The sequence below is a fragment of the Globicephala melas genome, chromosome 13, assembly GCF_963455315.2.
Source record: "Globicephala melas chromosome 13, mGloMel1.2, whole genome shotgun sequence".
In the NCBI taxonomy this organism is placed as follows: Eukaryota; Metazoa; Chordata; class Mammalia; order Artiodactyla; family Delphinidae; genus Globicephala; species Globicephala melas.
This window is the reverse complement of record NC_083326.1, coordinates 55094483-55108313: the sequence shown is the minus strand read 5'-3', so window position 1 is coordinate 55108313 and position 13831 is coordinate 55094483. Positions and strand designations below refer to the sequence as shown.

Below are 13831 nucleotides of genomic sequence, written 5' to 3'. Positions count from 1 at the left end.
GAAATTTAAGTATAAGTATCTAACATAGCATATTAAATTTAATTACCTACCCTAAGAATTAGAAAAGTATCTGACCCCAAACTATCATCTAAATAAATTAAGGACTTTTGTAAGTAGACCAATGATCTTATTTAGTTAAAAAGGAAGGGAAGTATTAAAGCAGCATATTTGTTCAACAATACAGCCATATTTGATTTAGATAATCCTGTGTACTTCAGATGTTTCATACCCCATTTCCCCCAAATCTCTTTTGCAGTCCAGTTTGCATAACAGGTAGTAGTTTGTTGGCAGATAAACGAACTTCAAGATGCCTGGCTTAGAGTTCCAGTTTATTCTTTCTGTGCTTTCAATGGATTCCACTGTTCTGGCTACAGTGTGATGCAGGAACAGAAAACTGGCAGCAGGTGAACATGGAGCTCCCTGTGAAGTCTCCCCGCTTTGCTCTGTTTGACTTGACTGAGGGGAAATCCTACCGGTTCCGAGTCCGCTGCTCCAATTCAGCAGGAATTGGTGAGCCCTCCGAGGCAACGGAAGTGACCATGGTCGAGGACAAACTTGGTAAGTATAGAGTTTGCTTGAGCCACTGTAAACTTATTTAACTTCAATTCAAGAGAGGATTCCAAAGCAAGAATCTTATTGGAATATGTATATATTCAAAAGTAAAAATCATGACATCCTTTTTTCATATTATTAATGTAATTGATGACTGTACTTGACTGATATATTAAAAATTTTCATTATTATGAATTATTATGAAAAGTACACTTCTCCAGGAGTTTCAACAGTATTGCTAATGTATTTTTTTCTGGAAGGGGTTGGTATGTTCCTGGGTGTTTAGTTTCTCATTGTACTCCCAAACTAGCATATTTTTAAAAACTTTCTGCTTTAACAAATATATTATAAAAGAACTGTGTGTTTGACGTGACTACTAGTGTAAAATTTATATATGTGTGTGCATGTCTGTGCACATGTGATAAGAATGAATTTCTAAACCACATTGGGCTGGACCATCATTTCCCTCTTTTCTCAGACATCCCCAAGCCCCCGAGCAATATCATCCCAAGCAGAAATACAGACACATCAGTTGTCGTTATGTGGGAGGAATCCAAAGATGCTAAGGAGCTGGTCGGGTACTACATAGAGTCAAGTATTGTTGGCTCTGGCAAGTGGGAGCCCTGCAACAACAACCCCGTGAAGGGCACAAGGTAACCGGAATATGCAGGATGGGTGGGTGGGGGGAGTGGGGGTATGACACTGGAGCCACAGGGGCTGAGGAAAGGACCGCAGACATGGACCCAAAGAGCAGCACAAGCATCAAACACAGGGAGATTATTAAAAACATTATGCTCTGAATATCCAGATGAACTTAAAACTGAACATGTCTACAGCCATACATTTGAAAAAAGGATTACTAGTGATATTAAACACTTAGAAACACACAATGCCAGCTATGATAAGAGATCATTTCATAGCTCTTTTCTGATTCTTTCCCTGTATGCTGTTTGTCTTTTTTAACCCTCTGTTCGTGTTTTAATACCCAGTGTGATACTAGATTTCAAGGATCTAATAGGCTCTAGCGAACGTAAATTAACCAGACATTTTATTTTATTTTTATTTATTACTTTTTTTTGGCCATGCTACGTGGCATGTGGGATCTTAGTTCCCTGACCAGGGATCAAACCTGTGCCCCCTGCATTGGAAGCACAGAGTCTTAACCACTGGACCACCAGGCAAGTCCCTTATTATTATTTTTTAAATTCAAGTATAATTGACCTACAACACTACGTTAGTTACAGGTGCACAACGTAGTGATTCAATATTTCTATACATTACAAAATTATCTCCACGATAAGTCTACTTACCATCTGCCAGCATTGCAAAGCTATTACAATATTATTGGCTATACTCCCTGTGCTATAATTTCATCCCCATGACTCATTTATTTTGTAGCTGGAAGTTTGTAACCCTTAATCCCCTGCACCTATTTCACTCACCCCTGACCCTGCTCCCCTCTGTCAAACAACTGTTTGTTCTCTATATCTATGAGTCTGTTTCTGTTTTGTTAACGTTTGTTCATTTGTTTTGTTTTTTAGATTCCACATAGAAGTGAAATGAAATCATATGGTATTTGTCTTTCTCTTTTTGACTTATTTCACTTAGCATAATACCCTCTAGGTTCATCCATGTTGCAAATGACAAGCCTTCGTTCTTTTTATGGCTGAGTAATGGTCCATTGTATATATATGCCACATCTTCTTTATCCATTCATCTATCAGTGGAAACTTAGGTTGCTTCCATATCTTGGCTATTGTAAATAATGCTGCAGTGAATATAGGGACACATGTATCTTTTTGAATTAGTGTTTCTGTTTTCTTCAGAAAAATACCCAGAAGTGGAATTGCTGGATGGTATGGTAGTTCTATTTTTAATTTTTTGAAGAACCACCATACTCTTTTCCGTAGTGTTTGTACCAATTTACATCCCACCAGCAGTGCATGAGCGTTCCCTTTCCTCCACATCCTTGCCACCGCTTGTTGTTTCTTGTCTTTTTGAGAATATACGTTCTGACAGGTGTGAGGTGATAGCTCATTGTGGTTTTGATTTGCATTTCCCTGATGGCTAATGATGTTGAGCATATTTTCATGTGCTTTTTGGCCATCTGTATGTCTTCTTTGGGAAAATATCTATTCAGATCCTCTGCCCATCTTTTAATTGGGTTGTTTGGGGGATTTTTGATGTTAAGTTTTATGAGGTTTTTTTTTTTGTATTTGGGATATTCACCCCTTATCAGATATATCATTTGCTTATGTCTTCTTCCATTCAGTAAGTGGCTTTTTCATTTTGTTGATAGTTTCCTTTACTGTACAAAAGCTTTTTCATTTGCTGTAGTCCCATTTGTTTCTTTTTGCTTTTGTTTCCCTTGCCTGAGGAGACAGAGCCAAAAAAATATTATAAGACCAATGTCAGAGAGCATATTGCCTATGCTATCTTCTAGGACTTTCATGGCCTCAGATCTTGCATTTAAGTCTAATCCATTTTGAGTTTATATTTGTATATGGTGTGAGAAAGTAGTCCAGTTTGATTCTTGTTCATGTAGCTGTCCAGTGTCATAAATTATGCAGGCATTTTAAATGAGCAGAAAAAAGTATCAACATTTTACAAATTTTGAACATCAATATGGTTAAATCCAGTGCTGAGGAGATATAAACACCAAAATAAAGACATTCAGAATACTTTACTGTCTCCTTGTGTCTGTTTCTAATGTGAGGAGGGTTATTTTTTCTTGCTTTTGAATATTTTATCAATCAGCTTTGCAAGTTGATGATGGATTCTGGCCTGCATCCAAATTCTGAGTCTCCTTTGATTTAGGACCAACCTCAGAGGAGACTCACCCCATCCCAATTGTCAAGCAGGCTTGTTAGGCAGCTTCTGACTTGGCCACTTCTATGTCCAAGGACCCCCAGAGGATGAGTCGTTCCTTTTGCAGAACAGGAGAGAATGAAGACAAACCAGCTAACGGGAGAAGGCAATATGTTTTGCAAGAGATTCATTTAGCCTGTTTGTGTACTTCACGTTTACTCTGAGTTCCCCACATTTTCTGGGGACTATTTAGAAATTTTCATGGAGGGTAAGGCAGAGTCTGCCTTTCCATAAATAGAATGGAGCTGCTCAAGGGCCGGCACCATTTTTTATTCATCTTTGTATCCTCAATACCTGGCTCAGTGTCTGGAACACTGAAGTGCTTAATAAATGTTTACTGAACTGAGCTGGCCTACATTATGACTGCCCTTATCAAGTATTTCAACATGCTAATAGTGGTAGAGCCATTAGCAGACCAGTTATTCCCTCTGCTCACAGTCCTCAGGATGCATTAGAATGTTACAGTGATTCATGAAACAGTTTTTCTTTATAGCCATAATAGCTATTAAAGAGTGGAGTTGTTTTATGTGTCAAACTGCCCATGGATTCGCACCTCATTATTGGACCCTTAAATGCAAATGACAATTCTGGAGTCAATTTCTCAAGTAATTATACCTTCCATGGCATGTAGGGAGGCAGTGAGTAGGCCTCTATGACTAAGGCAGCCAGTGCCTTACAGCTATAAGTATATCCCTGAAATAGTCATTAATCGTGTTATTAATACCACCTATTATTTATTAAATGCCTCCTATAGCCAGGCCCCGTAATAGGTACTATATATACTTTTTGCTAAAGTTTTTAAATTTATTTTTAATTTTTTAACTAAAGTATAGTTGATTTACAATGTTTCAGGTATACAGCAAAGTGATTCTGTTTAATATATATTCTTTTCTGAATTCCTTTCTGTCATAGGTTATTACAAGATATTGAATATAGTTCCCTGTGCTATACAGTACAAATAGATAAACAAACGTTGTTTATCTATTTTATATATAGTAGTGTGTATCTGTTAATCCCAAATTCCTAATTTATCCCTCCCCGCCCTCCGGTGCTGTATATACTTTATGGTCAGTCTTCACACAAAAATTACCATGTAGGCGTTATTATCTCCATTTTACTGATAAGCACACGTAGGCTCAAAAGGGTAGGTGTTTGTGCAGGGGATAACCAAGACTCCTCATCGTTTGACAGAGTGAATTTAGAAAATTGCCTGAGGTGCCTTCTTGTTTAATGTACATATGTTACCTGCATCTCTCTACGTCTTTTTCTTCCTTTTAAAAAATGAATCATTCTCATAAAGCCAGATCATTCCATTAAGCTAACAATCAACTTCCCTAACCTTCCTCCTGGGAAAGTTTTTTTAAAACTTTCTTTCCTTTCAGGTTTACTTGTCATGGACTGACTACCGGTCAGAGTTATATTTTCCGGGTCAGAGCAGTTAACGCAGCTGGACTTAGTGAATATTCACAAGATTCAGAAGCAATCGAAGTAAAAGCTGCTATTGGTAAGTTCTTAGAAAAATGAATTTTTCTAAGTTACAACGAAAGGTACCATCCTCTTCAGAAATTGTGTAAAACTTCTAGTATTGCCCGATGATTCCGTCCTCAGATGATCATTGTCTCTGACTCCAGGTGACCTCTAACCTTCCATAGCTCTCATTTTACAGATCTTCATCACTTATCCAGATTCTGTGCATCTGTAGCCTTTTCCTCTTCACCAGTCCGAGTTTCCTCAGATATTTCCCTTTGTGTGAATCTCCGTTCTAACTTCGTGCTCATCCGGGAGTATGAAGTGCCACCCGATTCCATGAGGTGGTGCATCACCCGTAACACAGAGCATCTCACACCTAAAAGCCGTTTCATCTGCGGCACAGCCTGGCTTGTTCTCAGTAACAGCACATTAACCTGCTTTTTATAAACTGCTAAAATTTGTGCGAGACGTGTGTGGTTGCTTGATATGTTTCATCTCTGCTGGCAAAGTAACCAACAGAATAAAACTAGTAATAAAGTAATTATATGTATGTACAGTGATGTACCTTCCAATCTCAAGGTGGGAAAGGGACCCAGGTATTTCAGGGCAATTAAATTGAAATCTGTGATGTAGTAGCACATATTTAAAGAGAAAGATTATTTAATATCAGTTATCTTCAGTTAGCACCCCATATTACTTTTCAACATTCCTTAGAATATGTTTGTATTATAAGGACATAGTGAACATGCGTCTTTGAAGTTGGGAGGTACAGACCATTACTATATCAGTAAGGTACATAACTCTAATTGTTATATAATCAAGATCTTCAATGTTTGTCTCCTGTGCACTTTATGGTCCTTTTTTCCCCCATTCTGTTGAATAATGGAGCTCTCTCAAGAAATGTCTGAGAAGTGCTTGTTCTTATATTTACTTGGGTCCTGCAAATCAGAATGGTTTCTGTTCTGTCTGTGGTTTTTTGGTTCTCATTTCTTCTATTTTGAAAATATGGAAATGTTGAAATGCTTCCTTGGTGTAAGTTATGTGAAATGTATGCTTTACGTATTTCTTGCAAAGCCAAGTGATTTCCGTTAAACCGAGATTGCTTTTGTTCTGTTTGTGGTGCTAATGTTTTTCTCGTTTGTTCTATGAAGTAAGAGCACTCTGTACTGTGTCCTGGTTCAAAGTGTTTCTGTTGTTATCTGGCAATTGTAGGGGGAGGAGTGTCTCCAGCTGTGTGGCCTGAACTGAGTGATATACCAGGTGGACTAACAGACTCCAGGGGAGGCATGCATGACACCTCCCAGACAACTTTTAAGAAAGATGCTTTGCTTGGTAGCAAACTTAACAAACCTTCACTACCCAGTAGCTCTCACAACCTGGGCCAAACAGAAGTGAGTAAAGTAAGTGAAACAGTTCAGGAAGAGCTTTTCCCACCACTACAGAAAGCAGCTGTTAAGGGGAAAAGTAAGTCTGACCCTCTGAAAAAGAAGAAGGATCTAGGTGAGAGTTGAAACAGTAAAAGCATCCTGTCTGTTTCCATGAGTGTCCTCACCACTTGTTGTCCAGATCACCTTCTTCCATCTGTGTTCACTTTCATCAGTGTTCATTCTTAATTTTATGTTTTCAGTTATCCATTTGTAATACTTTTGTTTAATTAGTTGTGAAAGTAATTTTATAGGGGTTTGGCTTTGACACATAATTCATTGTGCTTAATGACAATAGAATATTTGAAGTAATTTGGCTATAGAGTCTCTTTGGTTTAACAGGCAGACACACCTTTGGCCTCATTTTGCTGAGAGAGTTAGATATGAGAGGGGAAGGATTTGATACTCATAGCCTATGGGAGGTCTTTCGAAATATCCGTGTTTGGTAATAAATGGATAGGAAAAATATGTCACAAAAAAGTAACATTTTATCAGGATCATAGTTATTAACTTCTGTTTTTCATCCTCAGGTTTTCAAATTACCTTCACATTTAATTCAAATAAACATAAGAAACAATATCTCTTTGAGTTGTCATGAAAAGTTTAACAGGGCATTATAATCACATATTCTACTATATATGATCCACATTCCCAGAACTGATTTACTTATGACTATTTATCAGTAAGGCTAATTACCTAATTAGAATTAGAATAGAAAGACTAATTATCAGTAATCAGAATTTTCTGATTAGGATATTTGGTATTTGTGGTTTATATATTCTAGGAGGCAATGTTTTTCTTATCAAATAAAAATGAAACGGTAAGCATATACTGGTAAATCATATCTTGCCTCTCCCCCATCCCCTATGTATATCCCATCCCTAACTTCTGTAACCTTCTCTACTTTTTTTTTTTTCTGCGCCACCAGGGAAGCCCTTCTCTACTTTTTTGACACCTTTATTTGCCTCTTCAACTCAAGATGAGATAGGGTATTCATTTGAGAGTTTATATTCAACATTGCTCTGAAACAGAGAGAGAGAGTAAGAAAGCTTTTCTTTAAAATGTAAAGAATGAAGGAGGTTGGTGTTGGGGTAAAGAGAGAAAAAAAGTATTTTATTTTTTAAAATCTTTATTGTTCTGAGAATCTTTTTGAATAAGAATGAGATAGTTCCTTTATCTCTGATAATCCAAATAAATATTCAGAAAATTCTTTTTAATGTTATTGCACATCTAGTGGATTTCTTTCCACCACCCCACCCTCTCTTTCTTTATCAAAAAAACATAATTTCAGTAGTTGAGTGAAAGTTTCATCAACAAATCCACATAAATGAAGAAAGACTTTTAAAACAACATCCAAATATTTTTCTGATTAAGCACTAATAAACACAGTGGCAGCTGTGTAGTATTTTGTGCCATATGAATGATAATCCAGCATCAGGTTTAAAATAATGCAGCAAAAAGTATTATACTAAGAGAAAAATCACATGGCTGATTGTTCCTGTTTTTTAAAAAAGATTTTTAACATGGCATTTAGCTGAGCTCCAGTATATGATTTTTTTCTGTGTGGAGACAGAACCTATATAGTTGTAAGGTCTCACAAGGGTACATGTACCTGAGTGGTGAAATGCTAACTGTTTGGAAATATATAGAAATTCTTAATAAGCAAATCAAGGCAGAAATTGATATACATATGTCATTTTCCTCAGGGAGCAAATGAAAACAAAACCACATAAAGAAACAAAAATATCTTACTTTTTCATGCTATTGCTTTAGGAATGAAGAGGTAGCATGTACCTCTGTCCTAAAATTTAGAGTTGAGATATACAAAGTAGGATGAAAAATAATCAATAAAGATACATAAAGTATTGAAAAAAAGAAACAAAAATATATATCTTGGGAAAAATATTTCTTCTTATGGGGAACAGATCATTTTTCAGGATATCGTTAGTTATATTTTCAGGATATTGTTAGAAATAGTAACATTTTGCTGTTAGTATCTCAAAACTTATTCCTCCTTGGGAGTGGAGGGGGCAGGTTCTTTTTATCTTTGGAATAATAATTGTGGTGCAGTTTTTACTGTGTGTCAGTTTTTTTCCTCACATACCAAATCGATGCTAAGTTACTTACTGGTGTCACGTTTTAGTTTTACACCACAGGACCTAGTGCCCTCATGCGTGTCACCAATGAGACAGTTTGATGCAGGTAGAATCATAGAAGCATTTCTGTCCACTCATGAGCTCTTCATATTGCAACAGCGGCACCATCTCCACCGTATGATATCACTTGTCTTGAAAGTTTTCGTGACTCAATGGTTCTTGGATGGAAGCAACCAGATAAGACTGGAGGGGCTGAAATTACGGGCTATTATGTGAACTATCGAGAAGTAATTGACGGGGTACCAGGAAGATGGAGAGAAGCCAACATCAAAGCTGTCAGTGATGAGGCATATAAGGTAAGTGTGTGGCCTTCAGTAGTGCGGGGTGTCATATGTCTGTTGACACACCACATGCACACAATGCACACACATGCACATACATGCACATGCCCAGCACCTTGTCAATGATTCCTGTCATTTCTCCAGTGTCCTTTGCCTGCAGTGACATGACTTTTGTGACAAATATACAAAGATGAATAGAAATATTTTGGCTAACCAGGCAGTATGTGTATTTTCTGATTTATACACATAAACATAATTTCTTCAAATATTTAGTATGGAATATATACTTTTTATGAAAACTTACGTTTTTTACAAAAATTAACTCACAAAGTATCTGTAACAATATGCGACTAGTTTTAAGAGTCCCGGAATCCAAATGACTGGATTTTTAACTTTCAATGTCCAAATCACAAAGAATAAAGGGACATGGACCCGATGGCCAGACTCAGCTTGCCCTCTGCGAAGTGGCCCCTGTCATAGTGCTCTGATAGCCACAAAGGGGCACTTCACGTGTCCACCCACGAGTTTCCCTGCTACACGTGGGCCTTCACTGCTCGGCCCACCTCAGAGCACCTGAGGGGTCTCACTATTACCATAGCTACTGGCTCCCCTCTTTGCAGCATCGTCAGCTAGACCCAAGTCACCACCCCTCCCTCACAGAACCCCAAGCTGTGAGAGCAAGAGCAGGGTGAGGCCCGGGGAATGGTGCTTTCCCCAACTGAATGTCACATTCTTTTTTTTTTTGCGGTACACGGGCCTCTCACTATTGGGGCCTCTCCCGTCACGGAGCACAGGCTCCGGACGCGCAGGCTCAGCGGCCATGGCTCATGGGCCCAGCCGCTCCGTGGCATGTGGGACCTTCCCGGACCGGGGCACGAACCCGTGTCCCCTGCATCGGCAGGCGGACTCTCAACCACTGCGCCACCAGGGAAGCCCACATTCTTTTAACTTAACATCTAATATTTATGAAATATCACACGCATACTGAGAATACATAAAACAAAATTTTATTTCATTTATTTTTGCGGTACACGGGCCTCTCACTGTTGTGGCCTCTCCCGTTGCGGAGCACAGGCTCCGGACACGCAGGCCCAGCAGCCACGGCTCACAGGCCCAACCGCTTCGCGGCATGTGGAATCTTCCCCAACCTGCATCGGCAGGCGGACTCTCAACCACTGCGCCACCAGGGAAGCCCCAAAATTTTATTTTATTTTATTTTTTATTTTTTTTTCCAAAATTTTATTTTTAAGATTCTTCCATGTTGGTACAAGTAGCTCTGACTTTATTGCTGTGTATTCCATTATATGACCATCTCACAGTAGACCTTCCCATTCAATTATTGATTGACATGGGGCATTGTAAGCCATATCAAACAATTTAGCTATGAACATTTTTGTACATGCCTGCTGGCACATACGTGCACTAGTTTCTCTAGGTTATTACCCACAAGTGAAATTGCTAGGCCAGAGAGTCTTGTTTATCTCCAACTTCACCTCATAATTCTCTGCTGTTTTTCTGAAGAGTTTGAGAATTCCCAATGCTGCACATCCTTCCAGCACTTGGTGTGTTCACACTTTTCCTGTTTCGACAATCTGGGTGTCGAATGAGTCTGAACATCTTTTCCTGTGTTTATGGTCCATTTTGAAATCTTTCATAGCATGCCTAACAAGGTTTTTGCCCATTTTTCTAATGGGTTTTCTTATTGCCTTGTGAAGTTCTTTAAATATTTTGAGCATAAATCCTTGTTGGCTATGTAAGTTGCCTATATCGTCTCATTGGCTAGACTTTTCCTCTCCTTATGGTGAACTACACCTGTTTTCTTGTCAAATTTATTGTAGTCAGATTTACCAACATTTGCTTTGTCATTAGCGATTTCTGTGCCTTTTTTTTTTTTTAAGAAATGCCTTCTAGTTCAGGAATCCTGAAAGCCATGGCCCCAGCTGGGACCATGCTATATAGATTATATTCTAAAGGCTTTACAGTTTGCCACTTACGTTTAAGTTATTAATTCACCTATAAATGTTGTGTATGATGTGAAATAAGGGTCAAATTATTTTTCCCTTTATGGATACCCAGCTTCATGATAAAATCAGGTGTAGACTGGATCATGGATACAGATTTGTCTTGGCTTAAATCATACAGTAGGTAAAGTTTGTTAACTCAGCTGGTTCCATCAGTACCTCCATTTATTAAGCATTTTTAATGTTCAAAGGATTATTTATCGTTCATGGATTTTTTTTGAATTTTGTTTTATTTATTTTTTCATACAGCAGGTTCTTATTAGTTGACCATTTTATACATATTAGTGTATACATGTCAATCCCAGTCTCCCAGTTCATCCCACCCCCACCCCCACTGCTTCCTCCCTTGGTGTCCATACGTTTGTTCTCTACATCTGTGTCTCAATTTCTGCCCTGCAAACCGCTTCATCTTTACCATTTTTCTAGGTTCCACATATATGCGTTAATATGCGATATTTGTTTTTCTCTTTCTGACTTACTTCACTCTGTATGACAGTCTCTAGATTCAGCCACGTCTCTACAAATGACCCAATGTCATTCCTTTTTATGGCTGAGCAATAGTCCATTGTGTATATGTACCACATCTTCCTTATCCATTCGTCTGTTGATGGGCATTTAGGTTGCTTCCATGATCTGGCTATTGTAAATAGTGCTGCAATGAACATTGGGGTGCATGTGTCTTTTTGAATTACGGTTTTCTCTGGGTATATGCCCAGTAGTGGGATTGCTGGGTCATGTGGTAATTCTATTTTTCGTTTTTTAAGGAACCTCCATACTGTTCTCCATAGTGGCTGTATCAATTTACATTCCCACCAACAGCGCAAGAGCGTTCCCTTTTCTCCACACCTTCTCCAGCATTTGTTGTGTGTAGATTTTCTGATGATGCCCATTCTAACTGGTGTGAGGTGATACCTCATTGTAGTTTTGATTTGCATTTCTCTAATAATTAGTGATGTTGAGCATCCTTTCATGTGCTTCTTGGCCATCTGTATGTCTTCTTTGGAGAAATGTCTATTTAGGTCTTCTGCCCACCTTTGGATTGGGTTGTTTGTTTTTTTAATATTGAGCCGCATGAGCTGTTTATAGATTTTGGAGATTAACCATTTGTCCGTTGATTCGTTTGCAAATATTTTCTCCCATTCTGAGGGTTGTCTTTTCGTCTTGTTTGTAGTTTCCTTTGCTTTGCAAAAGCTTTTAAGTTTCATTAGGTCCCATTTGTTTATTTTTGTTTTTATTTCCATTACTCTAGGAGATGGATCAAAAAAGATCTTACTGTGATTTATGTCAAAAAGTGTTCTTCCTGTGTTTTCCTCTAAGAGTTTTATGGTGTCTGGTCTTACATTTAGGTCTTTAATCCATTTTGAGTTTATTTTTGTATATGGTGTTAGGGAGTGTTCTAATTTCATTCTGTTACATGTAGCTGTCCAGTTTTCCCAGCACCACTTATTGAAGAGACTGTCTCTTCTCCACTGTATATCCTTACCTCCTTTGTCATAGATTAGATGACCATAGGTGCATGGGTTTATCTCCAGGCTTTTCATCCTGTTCCATTGATCTATGTTTCTGTTTTTGTGCCAGTACCATATTTTCTTGATTACTGTAGCTTTGTAGTATAGTCTGAAGTCAGGGAGTCTGATTCCTCCAGCTCTGTTTTTTTCCCTCAAGACTGCTTTGGCTATTCGGGGTCTTTTGTGTTTCCATACAAATTTTAAGATTTTTTGTTCTAGTTCCGTAAAAAATGCCATTGGTGATTTGATAGGGATTGCATTGAATCTGTAGATTGCTTTGGGTAGTATAGTCATTTTCACACTATTGATTCTTCCAATCCAAGAATATGGTGTATCTCTCCATCTGTTGGTATCATCTTTAATTTCTTTCAACAGTGTCATATAGTTTTCTGCATACAGGTCTTTTGTCTCCCTAGGTAGGTTTATTCCTAGGGATTTTATTCTTTTTGTTGCAGTGGTAAATGGGAGTGTATCCTTAATTTCTCTTTCAGATTTTTCATCATTAGGGTATAGGAATGCAAGACATTCCTGTGCATTAATTTTGTATCCTGCAACTTTACCAAATTCATTGATTAGCTCTAGTAGTTTTCTGGTGGCATCTTTAGGATTCTCTATGTATAGTATCATGTCATCTGCAAACAGTGACCGTTTTATTTCTTTTCCAATCTGTATTCCTTTTATTTCTTTTTCTTCTCTGATTGCCGTGGCTAGGACTTCCAAAACTGTGTTGAATAATAGTGGCGAGAGTGGACATCCTTGTCTTGTTCCTGATCTTAGAGGAAATGTTTTCAGTTTTGCACCACTGAGAATGATGTTTGCTGTGGGTTTGTCATATATGGCCTTTATTATGTTGAGGTAGGTTCCCTCTATGCCCACTTTCTGGAGAGTTTTTATCATAAATGGTTGTTGAATTTTGTCAAAACGTTTTTCTGCATCTATTGAGATGATCATATGGTTTTTATTCTTCAGTTTGTTAATATGGTGTATCACATTGATTGATTTGCATATGTTGAAGAATCCTTGCATCCCTGGGATAAATTCCACTTGATCATGGTGTATGATCCTTTTAATGTGTTGTTGGATTCTGTTTGCAAGTATTTTGTTGAGGGTTCTTGCATCTATATTCATCAGTGAATTTTCTGTAATTTTCTTTTTTTGTAGTATCTTTATCTGGTTTTGGTATCAGGGTGATGGTGGCCTCATAGAATGAGTTTGGGAGTGTTCCCTCCTCTGCAATTTTTTGGAAGAGTTTGAGAAGGATGGGTGTTAGCTCTTCTCTAAATGTTTGATAGAATTCACCTGTGAAGCCATCTGGTCCTGGACTTTTGTTTGTTGGAAAATCTTTTTTTTTTTTTTTTGCGGTTCGCGGGCCTCTCACTGTTGTGGCCTCTCCCGTTGTGGAGCACAGACTCCGGACACGCAGACCCAGCAGCCATGGCTCACAGGCCTATCCGCTGTGTGGCATGTGGGATCTTCCTGGACCGGGGCACGAACCCGTGTCCCCTGAATCGACAGGCGGACTCTCAACCACTGCACCACCAGCGAAGCCCT

At 38.3% G+C, this 13831-nt stretch overlaps 1 protein-coding gene across 2 annotated transcripts in view; it reads left to right on the top strand.

The window, feature by feature from the left end:
• The window catches only part of MYOM1 (myomesin 1), a 142948-nt gene that overhangs the window by 78774 nt on the left and 50343 nt on the right, over positions 1-13831 (top strand). Inside the window, exons 15-19 of one of the 2 annotated variants that reach the window (XM_030836682.2) lie at positions 375-558; positions 1031-1205; positions 4803-4924; positions 6103-6390; positions 8570-8766. In XM_030836682.2, the coding sequence (XP_030692542.1) occupies positions 375-558; positions 1031-1205; positions 4803-4924; positions 6103-6390; positions 8570-8766 (966 nt within the window). The remainder of the gene's footprint in view (positions 1-374; positions 559-1030; positions 1206-4802; positions 4925-6102; positions 6391-8569; positions 8767-13831) is intronic. The other variant, XM_030836684.2, reaches the window with a different exon arrangement.